The 25,012-nt window shown below is 39.4% G+C and overlaps 2 protein-coding genes and 1 long non-coding RNA gene across 6 annotated transcripts in view; 2 read left to right on the forward strand and 1 right to left on the reverse strand.

Annotated features, from left to right (window-relative positions):
* Positions 1-22,080, reverse strand: LOC120722666. The gene is made up of 3 exons (XR_005693560.1): positions 22,070-22,080; positions 17,372-17,378; positions 1-1,114 (listed from the first exon to the last, which is right to left on the reverse strand). It is a non-coding gene; the product is annotated as an uncharacterized LOC120722666 (long non-coding RNA).
* On the forward strand, positions 6,061-19,228 carry mapk13 (mitogen-activated protein kinase 13). Of its 2 annotated transcripts, none has more exons than XM_040013739.1 (12): positions 6,061-6,287; positions 8,160-8,289; positions 8,440-8,498; positions 10,551-10,656; positions 13,954-13,983; positions 15,043-15,090; positions 15,401-15,515; positions 16,128-16,199; positions 16,716-16,795; positions 17,681-17,786; positions 18,029-18,202; positions 18,768-19,228. In XM_040013739.1, exons 1-12 carry the CDS (start codon positions 6,175-6,177, stop codon positions 18,851-18,853), a joined length of 1,119 nt encoding a protein of 372 aa, XP_039869673.1. In that variant the 5' UTR covers positions 6,061-6,174; the 3' UTR covers positions 18,854-19,228. The 2 variants fall into 2 exon arrangements, with proteins under 2 accessions (XP_039869673.1, XP_039869674.1); XM_040013740.1 differs by having other exon boundaries at positions 6,064-6,287; positions 17,708-17,786.
* Positions 19,195-25,012, forward strand: part of brpf3b (bromodomain and PHD finger containing, 3b) — an 11,440-nt gene continuing 5,622 nt past the window's right edge. Inside the window, exons 1-6 of one of the 3 annotated variants that reach the window (XM_040013734.1) lie at positions 19,195-19,304; positions 21,440-22,995; positions 23,234-23,390; positions 23,526-23,657; positions 24,177-24,305; positions 24,573-24,885. In XM_040013734.1, the coding sequence (XP_039869668.1) occupies positions 21,464-22,995; positions 23,234-23,390; positions 23,526-23,657; positions 24,177-24,305; positions 24,573-24,885 (2,263 nt within the window). In that variant the 5' untranslated portion in view covers positions 19,195-19,304; positions 21,440-21,463. Of the gene's footprint in view, positions 19,305-19,339; positions 20,410-21,439; positions 22,996-23,233; positions 23,391-23,525; positions 23,658-24,176; positions 24,306-24,572; positions 24,886-25,012 lie in introns of those variants that run through there. The other 2 variants (XM_040013732.1, XM_040013733.1) reach the window with 2 other exon arrangements.

Consider the following 25,012-nt stretch of genomic DNA (forward strand, 5'->3'; position numbering starts at 1 on the left):
TGTAGCTGCAAAGGGTTGGCCGACACCATATTAAACCCTATGGAATAAGACTGGGATCTCAGTTATATGTGTGGCAAAAGGCAAAAGGGGAAATACTTCTAGTAATATAGTGTATAATAATGTTTCCCACATACTGCCTGGGCAGCTGAAAATGGTCAAAACTAAAATGTGCTCCTTCTACTCAGAGATGAAAGAATCAGTAATGCAGTGCCTCCATGAGACTCACATATATGGTTTTGTATGAAATGACTTATCAGCTAGTGCAGGGGTGTCAATATGCCAGATCTGATCCATCATGGCAGTTCAGTGCACCCTGCTGCATGACTTTGCAATATGTATAACCTGCAGATGAGGTGAGCGCTGTTTGTTGTGTCAGGAGGATCATTACAGGAGGTCAAGGTCAAGGTAACTTTATTTATACCCACAGGCAAGGTAAATCTGCTTTACAGAAAAAATGATAGCATTTGGCATCCCTTCAAAAACACACATACCTAATAAAGATATAAACCTCCCTGTAGCACATATATAGTAATTTAATATTTCGAATCAAAAACAGTTCTTATTTAATTCAGTGACAGCAATGGGGACAAAGCTATCTCGGAAATAGAAACCTCCGTCCTGAGGAAAGAAGCTGAAATTCACCCCTTAGCGGATGGGAACCATTTTTAAGGATTGATAAAGCCATCCTCTGTACCTGCTTGGAGTACAGGGAGGCTAAACAAGACTGTGGCTCACCTATCAGACGACTGGACCATCTCACTAACTGATTTAGAGAGTTTTTCTCTGTGACAGAGGTCTGACCAAACCATGCCACCAAACAAAAGGATAAAACAGACTCAATAAAAGAACGATAAAACAAAGTTAAAACTTTTTGGTCAATGTGGAAATGAGCACGTTTCCTAAGGCAATAAAGGTGCTAGTGACCCTTTTTACAAACTGATTTGCAATTTTGATCAAAGTTCAGTTTTTCATTGATTATGGTCCCAAGATATTTATATGATTGCACTTGCTCTATTTTCTGACCTTTAATTAAAGTGACTCCGTGCCCATTTTGTTGTTTCCTAAAATCAACAACCATATCTTTTGTTTTAGATATGTTCAGCTGGAGATAAGACTCCTCACACCACTGAACAAAGTCATCAATGACTGGACCGTGGTTAGTTTCACCCTCTTTCAGTAAGATGACAATAACAGAGTCATCTGCATATTTAATGATGGCCCTGTTTTCATATCTGCTCTGACACATGTTTGTATAGAGAATGAATAATAAGGGCGATAAGACACACCCTTGAGGAGAACTTGTGGAGGAGAACACTGGGTCATACAGAATCCCATTTATTCTCACTCTTTGTGACCTGTCAGTTAAAAAAATCTAAAATCCAGCCCACCAGGTTTTTCCTGATTTCAAACTGTTCTAAAAGTCTTTTAATTAAAATATGGGGTTGTATTGTATTAAAAGCCAAAGAAAAATCAATGAAAAAGAAGTTTTGCAAAAGTCCCTTTACTCTCTACATGTTTAAGAATCAGATTTAGTAAAGTCAAAAATGCGTCCTCCACTCCTCTATTGGGCCTATATGCAAACTGCATTGGATCCAGCTGATGTTCATTACAGGAGGCTTAGAATTAGAATTTGTGTCATGAAAATGGTTGTCTGAACTTTTAATTTCATCTGAGACAGAGATCTGACTCATCATTAGTTTCACAGACGTCTTACTTCCTTAATTTACCACAGTACAGTTTAATGACTGAATGTGGAGAAGCACACATATGGTTGAAATTGTAGACATAATCTTCTTGAGAAAAAATCCTCTCAGGATGACGTGTCATCATCTCAATGATCCTTATACTTTTCATATAGTACAACTATCAGGTCCAGTTTTTAACCTTGTTAATGTTAGTCTGCTTTGCAGGTCAGATGACTAAACAGAGGCTGATAAGATTAGGTCTTAAAGCTCTAGGTGTTTGTATTTACGCCAAAAAAAAAAAAAAGGCTGCAGGGTAGCTTTTGAAAGCAAGAAAGTTTAACAGCTGGCCAAATGGCTGAGTCATCGGCATTGATTCATGACCCTTTCAGCACTCACAGGTACATTATGATCAATTTGTGCTCTGCAGCAGAAACACTTAAAAACAGTCACATCATCCCTTTTGACTAGCCAAAACAGAAGGGCTTCACTGACTCATCCTGAACAGGTAATACAGGTCTATATATATATATATATATATATATATATATTTGGGGTGCGACGATACTCCTATCGATATTGAACCGTTCGATACAGTGCTTTCGGTTTGGTACCCATATGTATCGAACAATACAAAATAAATTTTTTATTTATTTTATCAACTTTCCTTCTGACAATGCTGTCTGTGTTGAGCGCTCAGTGGATCTGCGCTCGACAGTGCAGCCTAGGCGGAGTAGTCGAACGCAGATTCACTGAGCTCAGGGCAAGCTAGCAAGACAGAAGTTAAGCTCTCCTTGCAACATGGCAAATTGAACCTCCCCCACCCTCATTCAGATCTGGCGTTTGGAACTATTTTGGTTTTCATGTGACGTATTACCCTGAAGGTAAGCGCTTCATGGACTAAAGTAAAACAGTATGTTGGATGTGCCACGCAATGCTCAATTACATGGGTGGGAGCTAGTGTGTTAGCGCAGTTAGCTCGTTAACGTGTTGGCCGTCCAGCCCCATGCACAGGCAATCCACGGTAGCTCGTTAAGGGAGATTTGCCGTGTTGTGGCGTTAACGTCATTTCAACGAGATTTACGCTGACAGCACTAGTGGGAACACAACAAATATGAGTGCACATTTACACCGACATCATCCTAGTGCAAAGACAAGTGGAAGCAGACAAAAACAACAAGCACGCATGCTACAAACTTTACCCGAGTCATTTAGACAGCCGTTAGCACATGATTCTCCTTATGGGGACCTGATATGTTTAATATGCTGCTGAGAATATAGCCCAGAAGAAGCGTATAGTATAGCTTTTATTTTGGAAAGAGCCATTTCTCTGTAATAAACTCTCTTTTCCAAAGATGAGTGATTCCTCAATCAGATACAGGGCTCACAAAATCGCCTGCCCGATGTCCCGGAGCTAGCGATTTTTCCAGTCGGGCTACCAAAATCTATCTCTTCCCTGCCCGTCGGGCTATCATAGGAAGGAAAAATATATGTCAATGCTTTTGCATTCTTTCGGAAATGTAGCTGGGTAATTATGTCATTGGCATCAGTAAGCCACTGCCAATATGTGACATATTGAAATCGCGTTTGAATTTGTGCTTGTTTTTTGCTTTCACTTTGCAATTGCGCTAACTGTGTATAGAGAGCGACAGCACTGATTGGTGAGTGATGATAATTTGCGCACCAATTCCTCTGACGTTGTCTTATCAATCGTTAGCTTACTATGCAAACATGACAAGTGAAATCTCCCGCAGCAAGCTTAAACATGTGAGAGGTTGATCGCACAGAGAATCGCTGAGCGTTATGTGAGTGCGTGTGTAAAAGCAGCGGGATATATATTGTAGCGGGTCAGGGCTGTTCGGGGTTCTGTTTGTACAGTTATGTTTTGTTTATGTTGCCATAGTGACGGGTGACGCCCTCTCGCTGCAACGGTGTGTCCTTCCGGGGTCAGAGGGCGCCCTGTGTGTTGTTGTTGTTGTTGCTGCTGTGCGGTTGCCGCGCTGAGCAGTTAGCTAGCAGCAGTGTTCTTCTGCAGATGTCAATAAACGGCTGTGCTCCCTGGCTAGCTCACGGGAAGCAAGACCAAACGATACCTCCGTCTCCTCCTTGTCTGAGCTCGCCACATTGGTGTCAGAAGTGGGATGATGGTGGCACCCCATGTTCTGACCCGAGTGACTTTTCCCCCGCCCGTCGTGACTGGCCAGTGCGTCAAAAAGAAGGCACCTGGGACATTTGCAGGACTTTGTGTGGGGTAATGGGGTCGTTGGGGACGACTGACCCCTTAGGTGGGGGCTATGTAGCGGGTCAGGGCTGTTCGGGGTTCTGTTTGTACAGTTTTGTTTATGTTGCCATAGTGACGGGTGACACCCTCTCGCTGCGACGGTGTGTTCTTTCCGGGGTCAGAGGGCGCCCTGTGTGTTGTTGTTGTTGTTGCTGTGCGGTTGCCGCGCTGAGCAGTTAGCTAGCGGCACTGTTCTTCTGCAGATGTCAATAAACGGCTGTGCTCCCTGGCTAGCTCACGGGGAAGCAAGACCAAACGACACCTCCATCTCCTCCTTGTCTGAGCTCGCCACAATATTTTAGTTCTGCTGAGCCAAATAAGACAGGTCAGGGTGAAGAAGTGACAGCCAAAGAAAAGCTTACCACAAAACGGAAAAGTTATGACAAATCAGACTATAAGGCAAAAAGAAAGTGCAGCTTTATGGTTTCATGGACAAAAGAATTTCTGTGGCTGCAATATGACAAGCGAAATAACCAGGGCTGCACATAAGTGGTCCGCAGGTGCGCATTCGCTGTCAAAATAAAAAAACGGGCACAAGATAAGAAGTTGCAACGCGTGTTTGCATACATAAGATTTTCAGGAGGAGGACAGACATTTGTTTAGAACTCTTAAAGATGTCGAAGAAGGTGATGTTCCTCCACCTCCAAAGAAATGTCAGAAGGAGTCTGAACCACAAAAGAAGCACGTATTCTCGGAAAAGTAGTTGCAGGAGGTGAGCTGGCTTCAAACAAATGATGAACGCACAGAGATGTGGTGCGGAATGTGCCGTGAAAATTTAATAAATGACAAATTAAAAAGGCATGAACATTTTTTTTGTATCGAAAAAATATCGAACCGTGACACCAAAGTATCGAACCAAACCGAACCGTGAATTTTGTGTATTGTTGCACCCCTAATATATACATATATATATATATATATATATATATATATCTATCACTTCATCCAGCTAAATCATTGCATTTGGTTATTCCTGCGATTGTAAAACTGTAGTTTTAATAACACTTTATTAATATTTTTTTATTAATACTTTGTCTCCTCCTAATCAGTTCTTTTAAAAAATTTGATTGATTTATTGAAATTTTCTTTATTGATTTAGAGGTCAAATGCTGATAGTAATATGCAATCAATACTTAAGGAAACTCTAATTTTGTTGGATAAGTTGTGAAAACTAACACATGTCACTGTAACACACAATTCCCACTCAGAAAGGGAAAACACACTAGAGAGCAGATCCAGGGGTGTAGGGTGCTTTGATGACACCCTACATTTGCAGACTTTAACAGCTCTAATACACAGGTGCTGAAAATCGGGCACAAAAAGATTTTTTTTTAAGTTAAAATGTATGTAAAATGTACATAATATAGCAGTAACAGGTTATGAATTTTTAAAGCTACAAAACCAACATATTGTATAGAAAGTCAAAATCTCCAGGCTTTTCGTCGATTCCTGTATGTGTGAATGGGGCCTGCTGTAGGCTGTCATGATTCACAAACTTCTGGCAACGTACAGTAATTATTCATGACAAATGACACCTACTGTGCGTGGGTGAGAGTACATCGAGTCATGTCGACATGTTTCAGCAAGCAAGCCGTCCGCTCGTGTGATTCTTTACACTGCTAATTTCGTGGTTTTAGCAGGTTTTTCAGTTATGTTTCCACACATTGGATGGAGGTTTCATTTTTTCTGATCAAACAGTCTTCTACAAAGCAACGCCTACATCAGGTTATGCTTGTACAGACTAACTAGTTGCTTGCAAACAGATGCCTCATACTGGTACTGAGGGCGCAGTGTAAAGGGCGTCAGAGGATTACACCGGAAGTTGGTTTTTGCTTTCAAAGTAAAGCTTCATTATAAACTATGATCAGATATAATAGTGTAAGATAAAAGTTGAGTCTTAAAAAGAACATTTAACAGTCTGGTTTATCGAGTAGATTGCTTGTATCACAATTAGCAGCCCTGCTGAATTCTTTCTGTTTTTTTTAATGAGCTCTATATAATATATTCAGTCTAGCTGCCTGTTTTAATTCTTGCATCACTCCCACGCAGCGACGGTTGGAAATTATTTTGAAAACTGTTAACGGAAGTGGGATGTAAGGCGTAATAGCTGGTACTTGAACAGTGAGTGTTTTGCTTTACCTTTTGAGCAAGTGACAGGCACACGGGAGGAGGGAGAAGTTTTTTTTGTAGCTTCGCTTGCTCCTCTTCATCATGGAGACTCGGGCACATTTCACCCGTGAGGAAATTAACAGCACGGTGTGGGAAGTCCAGGAGAAATACACGCACCTGAAACAGATAGGGACCGGGGCTTACGGCTCGGTATGGTGAGTGATTTATCATTTACTGTGCACTGCAAGAAGTGTGTGTCGCATTTGGGGCTCATTCACGTTAGCTACACTGGCTGCACACAGTGTGTAGTGGGCCTGCGTTATATCCTGTACAGTCTAACATAGAGTGGTCGCACAACCAGTCAACTCATGTAGCAAGTAAGCACCTAGTGTCATATTATAGCACGACGACCACACAGCCCGTTATGTGGACCTTACAGTCTTATGTTTACCTGCAGTAGGAGTAGGAGTTATGATTGAAAGTCTGTATTAAAGATGGCCACTTTCCATTTTCATGGCATCATACAGTTACATACAGGATACAGTTAAACACCAGAATAACTGTTTACGTAAAAACTTGCAGCAATTTAAATGTTTTGTTTTCTCTTTTTTTGTTTTGGGTTCTTTTTTTTGTTGTTGTTGATTTTTTTTTTTTTTTAGCAATACAATTATTTTTGCAGGCTTACATAAAAATGGGGGATCGGGTGTCAAACCATTAAGGAAACTAGATACAGCCAACATCACTTATCATTGCGTTTTTACAACCTCCCTGGTTTTTATTTGGCTAACTGGATACATACAATCCCTGATTAGGGTTTCTAAAATAATTTCTGTTTGCACATTTAGAATGCTTCAAGTTTAGTCATGTAGCTGCCTTCATAAAATGTTAATAACTGTAAAGAACCATTTGAGAAGAGCTATTCAGAAAGCTCTAAAGCCTATTATTATATTAATATGTCATGAGGGATAAAATGTGCAAATGCTGGAACAGTGGCAGCTGTCAAACACACAAGGCCATTGCTACGTTTCATATTGCTGTCACGTAAGTGCTCTTAAGAATAACCAAAGGTCAATATTTTTTCAAGAAAAAAGCCAGCCTTTTGCCTTTTATCCATTATTGTGTACATTAACCCTTACGTTATTGTTGAAATCACTGATTTTCTTCACTGTCAAATGTGCCTTCCTAATGAACTTTACCACACAGTTGTTCTAACTTATTTTGACTAAAAATATAAACTCATAAATTATGACAGCACTTAGTTTAAATTAGACTAAATTTAAAGGGCCTTGAGGTGACAGTTGTTGTGATTTGGCACTATATACATACAATTGAAATGAACTGAATTAACGGATAAACCTTAGTAGGTAAAATTTTGAGAACCTAGATAAACGGCGAAAAAACTCTTTACTGACCTCAAAGCTCCTGTTGTCACAGCAGCAGTGTTCAGGCATGCTGACTAGGCTTTAAGCATAATAGTGTGGGAGTTATGATCTGTTAAAAAGCTCAGACTGGTCGACCTTTAAAAGAAGCAGCATCTCATGAACACCGTGAACATTATCTGAACCTACCTGTAAATGGAGGAGGGAAAGGAAATAACAAACAGAAGCACAGCCTGCAGTTTCATGTTTTGTTTTTTGTTTTGTTTTTATTGTAGCTATTTGCTTGGCATGGATTAGCTGTTTCATGTAAAGCCGGCTGCAATATTTGACATTACTGCATCAGTGTTGTTCACAGCACACAGTGAAGTGTGCAGTGTGTGTTGGTGGATGCGGCTCCAAATAGCCTAACAAGCCTGTCCTCCTACGATTTGGTGCCCTGCAAACATGCACGTCAAGAGCTGCCAAACATTCACATATTGATAACTCAGTAAACCACAGACCACCACACATTTAGAGAATGAGTCCCACGTACAGTATCTCTATCTCACATCATCTATGCTTTTGCGTTGTGTTTCATGCACAGCCTCTAAGTGTGACTGAAACCCCAAAAATAGACTATCGTTTTCAAATGGTGAACATTATAGTGAGACTAAAAGGTCCAAGCAACAGCAGCCAGCTAATGACTTGTTACATTATCATTCCCAACAGCTCAGCACTAAATGAGAAGAATAAAGAAAAGGTGGCCATTAAAAAGCTCCACAGGCCTTTCCAGTCAGAGATCTTTGCTAAGAGGGCCTACCGAGAGCTCCGACTGCTCAAACACATGAAACATGAAAATGTGAGTAGACTATACACTATGCATACTCAGTCGCTTTTAGGAAGTTGTGTTTTTTGCATTGTAACAGCACTGTGATGCAGTAATATTCTGTAAATGAGCCATTGCTTGTATGTTTTAGTATTTGTCACCTGCTTCTTTCATTCCAACTAGGTGATAGGACTTATCGATGTGTTTACACCTGCCCTAAGCCTGGATGACTTCCAGGACTTGTGAGTATTCTTCATCTTATTAGCAAACCGCTCGGGGAAAGGCAGACAACACTTTAAATGATCTGCAGGTTCAAATGGACTGGTGCTTATACAGCACTTTTCTAGTCTAATTAAGAATTCAAAGCACTTTTTACTACTAAAGCCTCAGTCACCCAGCCTCTCTCTCTCACACACACACACACACACACACACACACACACACACACACACACACACACACACACACACACACACACACACATTTATAAAAGCACTTTTTTCTATCCCTGAGCTCTTTTCTTTTTTTTATCATCAACAATTTTTATTTATTTCATTTTAAACTTCAATAACAGAACTTAAGGATAAATACATAAATAAATAGTTTAAAAAACAAAACAACAAAAAACAACAACAACAACAACAAAACAAAAACCAAAACAAAGGGAAGTTATCCTATTCTTTCTTCGCACACCAATCCCCACACCACCACTCTGTCATTACTCCTCTGTTCTTCAAGCTTGTAAAGGGGGACCAAATACAATCATATTGATGCAATTTGTCTAATAAACCATAAGTCACTTTTTCGTAAGACGCCAACTTAGCCATTGTCATTAGCCACTCTTCATAGGGAGGGGGGTTCTTTTTCCGCCAATGCCTTAGCAGGACCCGTTTGGCCGTAGTAAGAGCCAAAATAATCCATCTTTTTGTATAACTGCGAAAATCTCCATCAGAAAGTTCTGTGGTTATACCAAGTATGGACAGTTTTGGTGAGATACCAAATCTCCTTACCCTACCAAATTAGTTGTATTAAGATGATGACTGCACCCATGATATTTTATATTTTATCTAATATTCCATTACACATTCCAGATAAGTATTTCAAAGTTCTAGACTTTTTGATCTGGCAGTTTCTTTGGGGTAGCTCACCGCATCATTTAAGTATTAAGAAACTTCAAGCGAGTGCAAAACAAGGAGGTTTTTCATTGCCTAATTTCCAATGGTATTATTGGGTGATGAACGTGAAACAACTTAGAGCTTGGTTACCTACTGCACCAGTTAAACCCATCTGGTCCCACATAGAGACGGAAGTTAATGGCGGTATTTCTCCTTGGATGGAGCTGTTTGATACCAGTCATATCCCTAAGCTCTTTTCTAACATTTCCACACACACTCAAATTGCAGTGGCTCCATCAGGGGTAATTGGGGGTTCAGTATCTTGCCCAAGGATACATCAACATACAGACTGGAGAAGGCGGGAATCAAAACGCCAACCTTCTAATTGGTGGATGCTCTACTCTGCCTCCTGCCACAGTCGCCACATTAGCATGGTGCACATGCTGTCAGAGATCTGTTTTTTCTCTTTAAGCACTCGACACTAAAACTCTTGGAGGAATGCAGTACTTGCAGAAAAAAATCTGTGGGGTTTTTCTAGTTTAGAGTGATTAGGGAAAGATTTTATAGTCAGGATCATATAAGATTACTCTGTGAGACATGTTGCGACATCTACTTGTAACGTTAAAGGAAAATATGACAACTTAATTTTTCTTTCACTTTCCAGGAAACATGTGAGCATGCCTGTGAAAGAGCCTTTCCCACACTGAAAGCGCACTTTCTGTCTACCTTAAAGAGGACATATTGTCCTTTAATTGTCATGTATTATTCAGTGGGGGGTAATAATTATTTGATTCCCTGTTGAATTTGTAAGTTTGCTCATTTACCAAGAAATGAACAACCTATAATTGTTATGGTAGTTTAATTTTAATGGAGACATTTGCTTTCTCACATGCACAGCTAAGATTTAAGCTGCTGCTGGATCACATGAGGAGACTCTAAAAAAGGTGGAAGAATATTTTATTTGGAAGTTATGTAAACATACGCAAGTCCACCAAGCTCCTTGGTCAAAGGGAGACAGGACAGATTACAGCACAGACAGGGTGTGGAAGTTAAGAGTAGGATGACTTGCTAAGGCAGTGTCGTATATCATGTTTGGACTGTTAGGCTGAGGTAATTACTTTACTCTCTGCCTCAGGGTTGTCTCACTGCACCTCTCTTCCTCTTTTTCACCCCCCCCAGCTACCTGGTAATGCCTTACATGTTTACTGACCTGTCAAAGGTGCGGGGTCAACTCTCAGAAGACAAAGTCCAGTTTCTTGTCTACCAGATGCTTTGTGGACTCAGGGTGAGCCAAAGATGATCTCTACCAAACTTCAGAAATGAACTATATTTATATTCCAATGTAACTGTTTAACAGAGTCATGTCAGAATAATACTGTTGTATATGTTGTTCCAAAATTTATTGGACAAAGACGCGTTTTTTTGTAGTTAGCCTATGTACAACACCACTATGGCACCACCACCTCACCTTCATCTTCAGTTGCTAATTGGTTTATGGGGTCTTCCTATTTATATTCAATAACTTAAAAAAAAAAAAGCCTGCTGTGTTGGGTTGATATTAGGTGACTGACTTAGATGTCTACATTCTTTGCCTTAAGAAACTCCCATTTGTCTGATTAGTTCAGCAGAGTTTGGCTGAATCAGAGCAGAGAACATAGCCCTGTACACTTCAGAATTCATCCTGTTGTTTCTATCAGCAGACACATCATCAATAATCACTAATGGTCCAGTTTCAGTGACAGACAGACAGAAGGACAGACAGATTGATGCATACTCTGTCAATTTCACAAGGGAAATTACTATGATACAGCTGCAGGATGAAGACTAAAAATATTATATTCTACAATAAAAAAAACAACATTGTTAAAAATAAAAGTACCACAGGCCCAGAGTGAATACCCTATAATTTGAGGTAGTGCCAAAAAAATATATTTACAACAGTAATTTAAAAAAGGGAAATAAAAAGTTAAGATAAAGCAAAGTTAAATGACAAAAGATTGGGATTGTGCAAAAGTGGAAATGGCATTAATAATTCAGTTCAGTTCATTTTTATTTCAAACATTTCAAACATGTGCCTTCACAATCATTACAAAATATCATTCCATTATTGTTTGAAAAGGAGTAGGCTGAAGTATTTACTTATTTGTCCCTACCCCCTCAAGTTTTACCTCTCATTCATTTAATTTTTTTTTTAAATTTTTTTTTTTTAGTCTTAAATTAAACAGACAACATATGAAACAAAAGTAAAGTAAAGCAAAACAAAACATACATAAATCAAAAGCAAGAAAATTAGCAAGCCCCACCACAGTATAGTTTCTTTCATATGAAAAATACAGAATGTGTATATTTGCAGATACACAAGTTATGGAAAAACAAACAAACCAAAACAAAAAAGAACCCTAACACCATTTACCAGCAACATTACCGTCCTGGGTTAACCCCGTTTTCTTCATTCTTATACTTATTTAAAATTAGGTTTTTATATTTTACTTTAAACTGTTTTATGTTTTTTACTGTCTTTCATTTCTTCTGTTAGACTGTTCCATAATTTAACTCCTGCAATTGAGATAGACATAGTTCTTACAGTTGTTCTAGCACTTTGTATTTTTAAATTCCATTTCCCTCTTAAGTTATACCCACCTTCTCTTTCTATGAACAATTTACAGATTTCTTTTGGAAGCAATTTATTTCTTACTTTATACATTATTTGCGCCGTTTTAAGCTTCACCAAGTCTTGGAATTTAATAGCTTGCATTTTGACAAAGAGTGCATTTGTATGGTCCCTGTACCCCACATTATTTATTAATCTAATGGCCCTTTTCTGTATTGTAGTTATTGTTTGTGTGTTGCTTTTGTATGCGTTTCCCCAGACCTCTACACAGTAGCTCATATATGGCAGTAGTAAAGCACAGTATAAAATGTGCAGTGCTTTCTGATCCAACATATGCTTTGCTTTCCCCAGGACGGCAATGCCCCGTGCCAATTTCCCCCGAACATAAGTAATGTGTGGCTTCCAACAGAGCTTGTGGTCAATGATCACCACCAAGAAATTTTATTTCATTTACTCTTTCTAAATATACATTGTCAACACATATTTCTACTTTGATGTTTTTCTTTTGGTTTCCAAACAACATAAATTTGGATTTATCTAGATTCAATGATAATTTATTTATATCAAACCACTTCTTTAATATCGTTAATTCCTGTGTGATCATCTCCAAAACCTGTGGCAATTCCACACCTGAACACAGTATATTTGTGTCATCTGCAAATATTACAAACTTTAAAATCTCAGATACTCTGCAGTTATCATTTAGGTACATAATAAACATTTTTGGACCCAGTACTGAACCTTGAGGTTCTCCACAAGCTATATCCATCAAATTAGATTTATATTCATTTATTTGTACATATTGTTGCCTATTCCCTACATAGCTTTTTAACCAGTCCAAAACCACTCCCCTAAACCCGTACTTTTCCAGTTTTTTTTTAATAGAATTTCATGATTAACAGTATCAAATGCCTCTTATTATCCATACATTCCGTTATCTCTTCCATTAAATCTATCAGTGCCAAAGCTGTTGATCTGTTGCTTCTGAACCCATACTGACTATCTGTCATTAATTCATATTTTTCCACAAAACTGTCAAATCTTTTTATGAAGAGTTTTTCCATTATCTTAGAGAACTGTAGTGAATACAATACAGAAATGTACGAGTGTAATCTGTCCTGATAGGTGTGTCATTCTGACCCAAAAAATGTTTGTCCAGAATTTTTACAGGCTCTTCTAGATGTTTTCTGGCAAAGTCTAACCTGACACACGTGTTCTTAAGTCTAGTGGCGTACAATTTGTTGCAAAATATCTGTATTTCCATTCATGAGGGATTTTCTTGATTATCCACTTTTAAAAAATGATACAGCTGATTTCTCACAAGTTTTCCTGACTTGGCTCAATGTTGTGAAGCTGTTTTCAGCCTCATGTTGGCCTCTGTCACTTGGGCTATCGTGTTTAAAATGAGAGTGAAAAGCTGTGAAATACAAATTCAACTGAATCAATGTCACATGTTATTTCAAGCCTCACCTGGGATAAAGTTGCTTATGATTCAACTGTCAATTTGGTTTGAGCCTCAGAATATGGAGGACTGTGTATAAACAATGCTTTAATTCCTAAACAGTTAATGCAACACTTCTTTCAATCCCTTTGGATTAAAGCTGAAAGACTGCAATCACATGTTTTGCTATTTATTAATAATAAAAGATATAATAACAGATTATTAATAATTATCATAAATATTTCATGATTAGGATTTACATGACTGTATGTATCATGTAGGACATATACTTACAGAGAAATTACAGGAGAGTTAGCCTTTTTTGTTTTAAATGAGTCAATGAAACACACAATGCAATGAATATAATTATTAACAAGCCTAGTTATTAATTAAAAGGTATTTGCTGTGTGGCCAAACAGTTATTCATCAAACTCCTCTAATAAAACTTTACTTTGAAATTAGCCTAACTAGGCCTGGTAAAAAATGACAAAGTAAACTAAAGTGTTCCTGCTCTGTTTATTCCTTTGCAGTACATTCATAAGGCTGGGATTATCCACAGGGTAAGTACAACTCATTGTCCCATTACAGGAAGTTGAGCTGTTTTGGAAGTACCTTTTTTCCTGTTTTATGATAAGTTGACTTTTTCAGGTTATTGTCAATAATAATAATGATAACTTTATCTATATAGCACTTTTAAAAATCTGTATCACAATGTGCTTCACCAGTGTAACACAATAAACAAAGCACTGCACAAAATAAAAAAAATGAAAAATTTCCGATCAATAATCTGTAGCGAGAAATGGGCGACTTCCTCAGGTCGGAGGAAGTGACTCACTTCTCCGACCTGATTTCCTCAGACTCAGACTGTAATCTGTGCAGGATTTTGTACCGCACAATGTTGTGACTCAGATTGCAGATTTGGTATTCCTCATGTTCTTTGGAAATATATTTTGTAATTCATTTGTTAAGCAGTCAGATGAAAGCATGCCCAAACAGGTAGGATGACTTAACTCCTCCAATGCGTGTGCATGTCTGGAGCTGTTAGGTCACACCCTTTAACTCCAGTTCCAAGACGTCAAAGACCTGTCGGTAAAGTAAGAGCCACTTTTGGCTTCCCTATTCAGACTGGGTTGCTACAGCAGGTAGCTCCCCATGTTTGGTGCGGCAGATTTTTGTTCTTCGTGACACAGCCCCAGAGGGATGTGTGTCCACTCCTGAGTTCAAACCAGGGATCTTTGGCTTGTTAGACAAATGTGCAAATCACTACACTGTGAAGTGTTACCCTGCTGTTACTCCTATAACGCTTAAAGCAGATAAATTTTTATCAACACCTACTGACAGTGATACACTTCTCACACCTTATGTTGCAGCACTAACTGCAGAGTTGAGGCAGTGTGTCTTATAGTCATCTTGTAGTTGAGTCACGATATTGAAGTCCTTGTTTTAAGTCCCCACAACATTCATGTGTTTGAGTTCAGCTGAGCCATGTGAGACCACAGGAAGCACGTGCACTAAAGCTCTTACTGGCTCTAGTAAGCGCCTGTGGTCCAATCACTGTAATTTCTTCTTAATTACCATTTGGACTAAGTAACCGTCATTCGACTCATTTTCTCTAACAGGATCTTAAGCCTGGAAACTTGGCTGTTAATCAAGACTGTGAACTAAAGGTATGTACTTTCTGCATTACTGCATATGAGAAGCAGTGAGATGATAGGGCAGCACCGGCAGCAGACACAGTAGGACTCAGCAGTCGATGTAATTAACAATATACAGGAGGTAGAAGAAGAAGTTCATTTACATACAGTTGTGCAAACCTTCTCGAAATAATCCTGAAACGATAGAATCATTTGTTATTGTTTATATGAGATTGCCATATATATGTATGCAATATTTTATGTGTTTCATTAAAAGTAAACAGCCTGTGAGACACTAAGTACATGTTTGAGATTGTCATCCGTTTCATTGCTGCTGATACAGATCCTGGACTTTGGGCTGGCTCGCAGTACTGATGCTGAAATGACAGGCTACGTGGTGACCCGTTGGTACCGGGCGCCTGAGGTCATTCTGAACTGGATGCACTACACTCAGACTGGCAAGACAATTGTAGCTGTTACATATTCTTTCCCACCGTTCTCTCTGTCGTCTAGAGTTGGCCTCTTGGTGCTGTGACCATTTGTTGTTTGTTACGTGAAAACGTCTCGACACTCCAGCTTTCATTGTTGCATGTATGGTTCTTCAAGGGTCAGCAACTTTTGTAATCCTGTTCCTAGTTCCTGACAAATATTTGAAGTTGCATGGATGTCATCTTGAGAAAAGAAATGTTCGGGGGGGGGTTTCTCCTCTTAATCTGTTGACACAGATGGTCTGACAGTGCTGAGACTCAATGACAGAACTGTCACTGCAAACCCAGGATTTATGTTCCTTTAGGAGATAGTGGTTTTTCATTTTGTACATAGCATCCACAGAGTGGAGTGTAGCTGCGAAAGCAGCTCTGACAAGTTTAGGATAGTATTACTCACTGAATATTCCCCCTTTCAAAGCACACAACATATTCAGCTCTCTGCTGTGAATAGGAACTGTGCTCTGGCATATAAATGCCACCTTCCTCATTCCTGCTGCACTCAGCTAAACTTATAACCCTCTTGGTGTTATGTATTCTTCATGATTTCTCACTAATGTTACTTTCCTTTGGTATTTCTTGTAGTGGACATCTGGTCTGTGGGCTGCATAATGGCAGAAATGATCAATGGAAAGACCCTCTTCAAAGGAAAAGATTGTATCCTTTCTTCAGCTTGGTCCATTTACTAAACTTTACCAGCCTGTGTGATAAATAATAAGTTGAATAATGAATGTCAGTATGCAAAGAGAAAGGTATCAAGCACACTGTGTGAAATCCCTTTAAAGCTTTAATATCGCTTTATTAAACCACTGTAATAATATAGGAGATGGAAAGGTGCTTGATGACAACCTCTATAAAGACACAAAATCAAGCACAAGAGGCAGTTACAGTATATTAATACAGAGCAAAAGCGGCATATTTCCCGAGTCAATTTTTTCCCCCCTACCTTGTTATAAATGCTCCTGCGTTTGTTATATTTCTCTTTTATGTTCTTATTTTGCTTCTGATGCAGCGAACTGATTTATAGCTCTGCTAGGAAATAAAGACATCACAGGTGGCTTTCATTTTCCTTTATTATTCTGTTTTGCATGCCTGCTTCATATCTCTATGTTCTGCTCACTGAACCACGAATGTAAGAGTAAAAATCCTTGATTATAATCTGTTTGCTATAAGACATGGACCAGCTGACTCAGATCATGAAAGTAACTGGTGTGCCCGGGCCAGAGTTCATCCAAAAGCTGGACACTCCAGAGGTAGGAAGAACAGTCATAAATATGCAGTTATGCACTAGGAGTACTATCTGCACAGAAAATTTTACAAATGTCCATTGCCTTTAATGTTAAACATTTTTTTATAAGTGATTTCTCTCAGAGTGAGCATAAAAAAGCATCATATCTCAGAAAGCATTTGAGCTGTGGTGCACTAGATCCTAAACTGAAACCCATGAAATTAGCATACAAAGTGAAAGTTCCACCGACAGGCCTCTGAGGTAGAAATGTACAGCATACTGCAACCTACAGTGACATACGGGAAATTTTGCCGGACTCTCATGTCCTTCCTTTTTTTTCTTTACCAGATGTGAGTAGTTAAAATCTAGAAATTGTCCTGAGGGTGGCACTAGAGGAACAGTCAGGGCATTAATAAAAGCCTGTAGTAGGATGCAATTTTAAATTGCACAATATTTAAAATTGTACAGTATTTCAATTCATATACAGTCAAATCGGCTTGTTTTATTTCCTTTTAGGAAGTTAAGGCTTTTGGAAAGTCCTGTTTTGCAACTCTATAGGATTTTATAAATGGCCTTAGACTTGTTTCAGCACAATGCTAACAAGATGGCTCACATGCACAAGTGACGAATTGAATATACAGTTCCATCTTTGGAAGTCATATTTGCACAAGGACTATGTAGCTGTATATGAGTATGAAATCAAATATAGTTCTATCTTTGGATTTATTTCGTTTTTGCAAGGTGAATAACAAACAATTCAGTTTTACAAAATAACAACATGAACAACATGAAACAATCAGCCTGTCTTTGATAAATGAAGACCTTTTTTATTATTTCATTTTGTAATCACAGTTAAACTAAATCATTGTTGCCATTCTTAAAGATTGAATAAAAAATATTCTGTGTGTGGGTATTTGTGTTTGATATCTTAAAACAGGCCAGAAATTATGTCAAGGGCCTTCCTCGATATCCCCGAAAAGACTTCTCAATGTTGTTTCCCAGAGCTAGTGCACATGGTGAGATGCACCTTTTTTTTCACATTTTTATTCTTTTTTTAAATCACACTTTTTGTTTCTTTCTTTGGTGTTTTTCTTCTTTGTATGGCTATAATTCGAAAAGTCATTCATGATACCCTGTTAATGAAAGCTTTTCCATTTTCTGGCCTGCTAAGTGATAAATATTCACTTACTTTTTCAATTTCATGGTTTTTGTATCGTAGTAAACTGGTGCATTATTCCACACTGCTGACCTTTTGTAGGGGTTGATCTGCTGGAGAAGATGCTTGTTCTGGATGGAGATGAGAGGCCCACAGCGGAACTAGCTCTAGAGCACCCATATTTTGACAACTTGCGGGACCCCGATGATTTCCCCAAACCACTGCCATATGATGACAGTCATGACAACGACACATTGTCCCTAGATGAATGGAAGCGTAAGTGGAAATCTTACTATGATAATCATGTCTCTATGTCTCCTCCCTAACTCCTCCTATATGTGTTAAACAATCTGAATGAAACTTACTGTGTAGACTGCCTTGGGTACCAGGATTATCAACATCTATATAAAACTTTTGGGAATTATTTTCATAACACTCAAACCTTTACAAATCCGTATGCTGATCTCAAAACGAATGGTGATATTACGTCTATGTTACGTATGTGTTTTTGTTTGTAACTCATTTTTGCTAACCAATTTTTAATGCAGTGGCTCTTGGGGGCCACAGGAATATAGTGCCTGGCAAAATAGTGCCTGTTGTTGGTTTTTGTCTTATACAATGAATACATGGCTTGCAAAGAATAATAATAATAAATATATGTATACATTATGGATTGGTTTTTTTTTGTTTATAAACAGTCATTTTTGCTTTCTAACTATACGTGGTGATAATAAAGATTAAAAAGATTAATATTAATAAATGAACATAATGCCATCATATATTTTAAATAATGTACTTGATTTAAGTTGACACCCCGTTCCGTCTTTTTATTTTTACACAGGATTGTGTTTCAGGGAGGTGAAAAGCTTTGTGCCATTCCCACGGCGGGACTCCAAGAGGAAAAACACTCTGACCATGTCTCCATGATCTGATGAATGTCATGTAATTACTGATGCCCCAAACAACAAGCATACAACCAATTGTGCCCTTGTATATTCTAAGCCTGGATTCATCATATATCTTTTACTCAGTTATATAAATATAAAGCGCTATATAAATCCAATCCATTATTATTATTATTATTATTATTAGTTAATATCCTGAATCAGTGTTCAAAAGAGTAAAACTGTATCATCCCCTTTTTTTACGTAATGTGCAACTGTTTCCTAAATGTAGCTTGTTCATAGTGTTACACATTTCCTGTCAGTGGATTTTGGTGTGGATTTATTGTAACTAAATGCTACAGGGTTTCTTGTAAGATTTACTGCAATGTTGTTTTCCAATTAAAAAAATTCAACATGATGTGGCCTTTCTCATTTGCACAGGAGGCAGCTGAGTTGAATCATCTGTGACATTGCTTGAATATACACTGGACAGGGTTGGTACATTAAGAGACTGTATGTGTATTCATGTATTATGAATATTGTTTCACAATGCAAGATAAATATGTATTTTAATACACGTTCTTGACAGTAATTAATGATGGTGCACCTCTGTGCACATGCTTTGTATATCCAAAGTGACTGGACACATGTACGTTAGTAAATCGTCCAAATATTGTTGATACTCGGGTTTAAATTAAAAACTACACTTTTCACTGACCCTGTGATCTCGCGCGCGAAAATCGTGGTCTAGTGACGTCAGGGGGGATGGCTAAACTTGTCTCGGTTGACTGTTGTCAAGGTAGCCCACAGGTTGCTCGAAAAAGGAAGTGAGACAGTTCTCTCTCAAAATAAATGAATGTAATCGCGTTGGAATGCGATATTCCGACTTTTATATCAGACAAGCTCTACAAATGGCATGTGGTACATCTAAATCGGATAACACATAAATAAAGCAATAAGCATTGTAAGTACAAGCATGAGAAAGAGTATCCCAACCCCAGATACTCAGGACGACGTCTCCCCCAACCTAGCGCATTTGTGTACCGACTACTATTTTTCCTTAGACTGCAATGCAGTGAAATACTCTTAAAAGGACATGTTAGATGGGGAAAAGGGTAGATGACATAAGTAGGTGTTATTCAGAGTCGTGTTTGTGGCAGAAGAAAATGCACTCGTTCAATCTTGGACATTATTTTGAAATCTAACCGGAAGTCTTATTATGTTGGGTGATGTCGGTTTAGCTTACTCTGGGCTCCAAATTGCTAGCCAACTAGCCGAAGGAGGCTAGTATTCCTCCTTCTCTTAAAATTGGGCCGACAGTAGGGCTTTCTCATATTTTAATGTAGATATATTACTTTTGTTCTCAGTGAGCCGTTGGGATTGACTGCGTGCCTTCCAAGTGCCGTGCTGTGAAGAAACGGAAGCGCTGAAAAATAGCGAAATATACCGGCTATACCAGCAAACTGTGGATTGCTAACGGTAGCTATTAGCTTGGAGAGTATAGCAAGTAAGCCGCCTGGCTAGGCAACCATTACAGCAAAAGCGGCTTCAACCCACCGGGGCTGTCGAGTTACTCCTGTCAGTCAGTTGCCATAATTGGTAAGATGGCATACATTTGCCATTTTACTACCCTTTTGTGATCATTGACAGGCTTAAAAGTTTTAGCTAGTAAGGATTTTTTGTGTCATGCACCTTGTCAATGTTTAAAAATATCAGACAAGCTAACGTTAGTACTACCCAGCTTATAAAGTTAGCAGGCTAGCCTGCTTATAGACTCTCGGCACTTCCATGTTAGTGCCGTTACATTACTCTGTTGTTCTTATACCGACACGATGAAATGAAACCCACTGCATCAATCGTACAAAATCAACAACTGTTAAAAATTAAACAGTAGAAAATCTTTGGACAGTGTTTTTAAAACTGTAAATATGGCTGACATTTTTACTCCTGAAATAAGGACACAGCTCTGTTGAGGCTCTAGGATCCTTGAATCTGATTGGCTCTGAGTCGGATCATTTAAGCTTTCCCGAAAGCTGATTGGATTTGACCGCTGTGTTGGGTCAAGCCGTGATAGCAGATGCCAGCAGTTATTAACATATAGTCGAGAATAATCTACACAAGATTTTATTGGCCATGTGTGTTTTGTCAGTAAAGTCTGCTGCTCGGCAGCTAACGTAGTCATTACAGTGGTTTGTTCTGTTAGCTTTTGTTAGCTTTTGTAGGTGACTAAGAGTTTTCTGAGTTTAGATATGACGGACTGTTTTTACCACAGGTGCTACAGCCTAATATCACCACAGTATTATGTAATGTACGTCGAAGGACTATTTCAATGAGTTAATATGGAAAGAACTTTAGCCACTTGGGCATTAGTGAAGTATTGAGACAGCAGAACATAAATATAGGTAGAAAATGGGTAATGACAGCTAGTACAGCATAGACTCATAATAATAAGAAATGTTATGATTGGGATTGGCATTGGGAATTGAGCTTATGATATATATTTCTTCTGAGTGAGAACGCTGGTGTCGTATTTGAATGTTGCATCCCTAAATGCTAATAGAAATTTGTTTTTATGTTGGCTGTTTTTTATAGTCAGTGTTCTTATTTTATTTCCTTTTCTAACCAACAGGAGGAAAAGTGTGATTGGTGGCCTATGAGGAAGCCACGTCGAAAAGGCCAAGTGGCCGGAGGAGGTGGAGATGTGAGAAAGTCAAATGGGACATTTGGCGGGCGTGGGGGGGCCCGTCAACGATCACCATCCCCCTACAGCCTAAAAGCTTCTCCAAGCAGAGAAACGTTGACATATGCCCAGGCCCAGAAGGTGGTTGAAGTGGAACTAGAAGGTAGGCTTCACCGAATTTCTATTCTGGAGCCTTTGGAAGTCATTACTGAAGATGAGATGATGGCTCAGGACATTAGTGAGTGTAACAGCAACAAGGAGAACAGTGAGCAGTCATCGCCTCCCACCAGCAGTGCCCAAACAGCCCGCAAACCTGTCACACCACGAAGCCGCAGGAAAGACCCCAAATGTTCCTCTAATAAGTCGCCACCATCCTCCAAGAACAGTTGCCCCAATTCTCATCCGCCATCACCGGAAAAGCTAAACAAATCACAGTATCATCACATGACCCTTCCTGAACCTAAGTTTCGAGTGCTGGAAACCTTTACGCCAGTTGAGGCCCCTCCTCTGCCAGCAGCATATTATCGTTATATTGAAACCTCAGCTGAGGAGGAAACTGAGGCAGAATATGACATGGACGAAGAGGACACTGCCTGGCTGGAGATGGTCAACGCTGATCGGACATCAGAGGGTTGCTCAACTGTCTCAGCAGAAACGTTTGAGCGGCTGGTGGACCGATTGGAGGAGGAGGCATATCTGGAAGCCCGAAGCCGAGCACCTTCTCAAAGCACTATTGATGATGATGCCTTCTGCTGCGTGTGCCTGGATGACGAGTGCCTCAACAGCAACGTCATCCTCTTCTGTGACTCCTGCAACCTGGCTGTGCACCAGGAGTGTTACGGAGTGCCCTACATCCCTGAGGGTCAGTGGCTATGCCGCTGCTGCCTTCAGTCCCCTCAGAAACCTGTTGACTGTGTTCTGTGTCCAAACCGTGGCGGCGCATTCAAGCAAACGAGTGATGGCCGCTGGGCACATGTAGTCTGTGCTATATGGATCCCTGAGGTCTGCTTTGCTAACACAGTATTTCTGGAACCAGTGGAAGGAGTTAATAACATTCCCCCAGCACGATGGAAACTGACTTGCTGCCTGTGTAAGCAGAAGGGTCGTGGTGCATCTATTCAGTGTCATAAAGCCAACTGTTACACTGCATTTCATGTTACATGCGCTCAGCGTGCTGGGCTCTTTATGAAGATAGAACCTGTGCGAGAAACAAACATTAACGGGACTATGTTCTCGGTTAAGAAGACTGCTTTCTGTGAGGCCCATTCTCCGCCAGGACAAGAGACTGGGTCAGATGATGAGAGTGAGGGACGAGTGGTGGGCAGCAGAGGGAGGGCGAGCAGAGGACGGAGTGCCTACACTGAGGGTCCGACAACACCGAAAAAAGGCAGAAAGTCTGACGATGATGCCAAGACAGATAAAAAGAAGGGGAAAAAGAATTCAGACTCAACATCCCAACACACAGCATCACCACAAGTGACAGTGCCTCAGATACCCACGAGCAGGTTAGGTTGTTTTTTTTTGTTTTGTTTTTTCCTTTTTTCCCCAAAATAAGATTGTCTTCTGCAGTTAGCTTGAACATCTGATAAAACAAAGTTTATCAAAAGCAGCAAATTGTTGGAGATTTTTTGATCTAGTTGATATTTCAAATAACCATAATTCACGCGTTCTACAGTGAGAAGCCTGAATTGATGTTTGCCATATTGATAGTAACATAATACTGCATTTCCTTCTGTTATATAGGCTGAATATCATCTGTAAAGGAATTATTCTGCAGAAGAAAAATCAGTTCATGCAGAGGCTTTATAAATACTGGTTATTAAAGCGACAGTCGAGGAACGGTGTGCCGCTGGTTCGGCGTTTGCACTCTAACATCCAGTCCCAAAGGAATACTGAACAGGTAAGAGCACAGAAATGAAGCCTTAACACTCTGTAGCTGTTTTTCTAAAATCATTGTTTGCCTTTAAATATGTTTTGATGTTTAATATGTTTAAATATAGTTTGTAGAAGTTTTAAAATGAATTGTACTTTATAGCCTGAAGTGGATGAGAAGATTTCTGCAGCAAGAGACGCACTGAGATATTGGCAGAAGCTTCGCCACGACCTTGAAAAAGCCAGACTTCTAGTGGAGCTCATCCGCAAGAGAGAGAAACTCAAACGAGAGCAGGTAACTTACAAAGATGAACCACCCTCACTGGTTTACATGCTTCATATTTAACGCTGTCAGTTCATCGTGTAAATTTTGAATTTAAAAAAAAAATGTTGGCAAAATGAAGATCTGAAGTACCTTCAAAATGCAGTTACCTAAATAGTTCTCCAGTGTAATCTTTAGTTCTGTTATGTTTGGGTAATCTGCTTTTTCTTGGCCTGTCCTATAGCGTGTATATTGTATGTTGGCATGTCTTTGCCACATGATAATAAACAGGTGGCTGCTATAAACTGATAGGGAGGCAGAGCCGAAAGGAAAGCTATTCATATGAGATACTGGTCACCCAGTTTCGTATGGATCATGAATTGATTGTTGGAAGATTTCTGTTTTGAAAAAAGGTTTATAATGTTTTTATATATAAAAACATTTTCTTGGTTGGTTAACATTAAATCAGATCACTCTGTTTGTCTAGCCTAACCTTTTTTAGATTTGCAATTTCTGCGTAAATATCACATACATGTCTTCTGTCAACTGCAGGTCAAAGTTCACCAGGCAGCTCTGGAAATGCAGTTGACCCCAGTGTTGGCTCTGCTACGCTCCACTCTGGACCAACTACAGGAGAAGGACACAGCCCAGATTTTTACACAGCCTGTGGACATCAAGGAGGTCAGACATTTATTATAACAGATGCGCATGCACACAGTTTACATTGTGTCAGAAAGTGAGAGGAAGTGTGTTCCTCATTCCCCATATAGTTCAATTTCTTGTATCATATTGTCTGAGAATTTAGTAGAATTATACAAAACGGTAACAGTACAGTTTACAAGAATTTACATGTTTTTGTTTGTTTGTTTTTTTGCACAGTGCAGATGTTGTTGTAGTTTAAAACATGCATCCATTCTGATGATAACGTTCATGCTGTCTTGTCCTCAGGTTCCCGATTACCTTGAGTTTATTAGCCACCCTATGGACTTTTCCACTATGCGCTCTAAACTAGAAAGTCATTCCTACCGCTCAGTGGCTGACCTGGAGGCCGACTTCAACCTGATGGTGTCAAACTGCCTTCTTTACAATGCCAAGGACACTGTCTTTCACCGAGCAGCACTACGTCTTCGAGACCTTGGAGGGGCCATACTACGACATGCACAGCGACAAGCCACCAACACTGGGCTAGACCTAGATACTGGCATGCACTTTCCAGAGTCACCCCAGAAAAGAGACTTTTACAGTTGCACCTGGGAGGATGGTGAGTCAGAGGATCGTACTGTGTCTGTCTTTAGTGGTTTGGAAGCTGTTGTGTGTGTTCAGTCTGTTATTTCTTCTGTGCCAAAGGATTAGGTTGTTTTTTTGTCAGTATATTCAGATTTTCTAGT

Source organism: Simochromis diagramma, unplaced genomic scaffold (genome assembly GCF_900408965.1).
Source record: "Simochromis diagramma unplaced genomic scaffold, fSimDia1.1 OVJJ01000705.1, whole genome shotgun sequence".
Taxonomy (NCBI): domain Eukaryota; kingdom Metazoa; phylum Chordata; class Actinopteri; order Cichliformes; family Cichlidae; genus Simochromis; species Simochromis diagramma.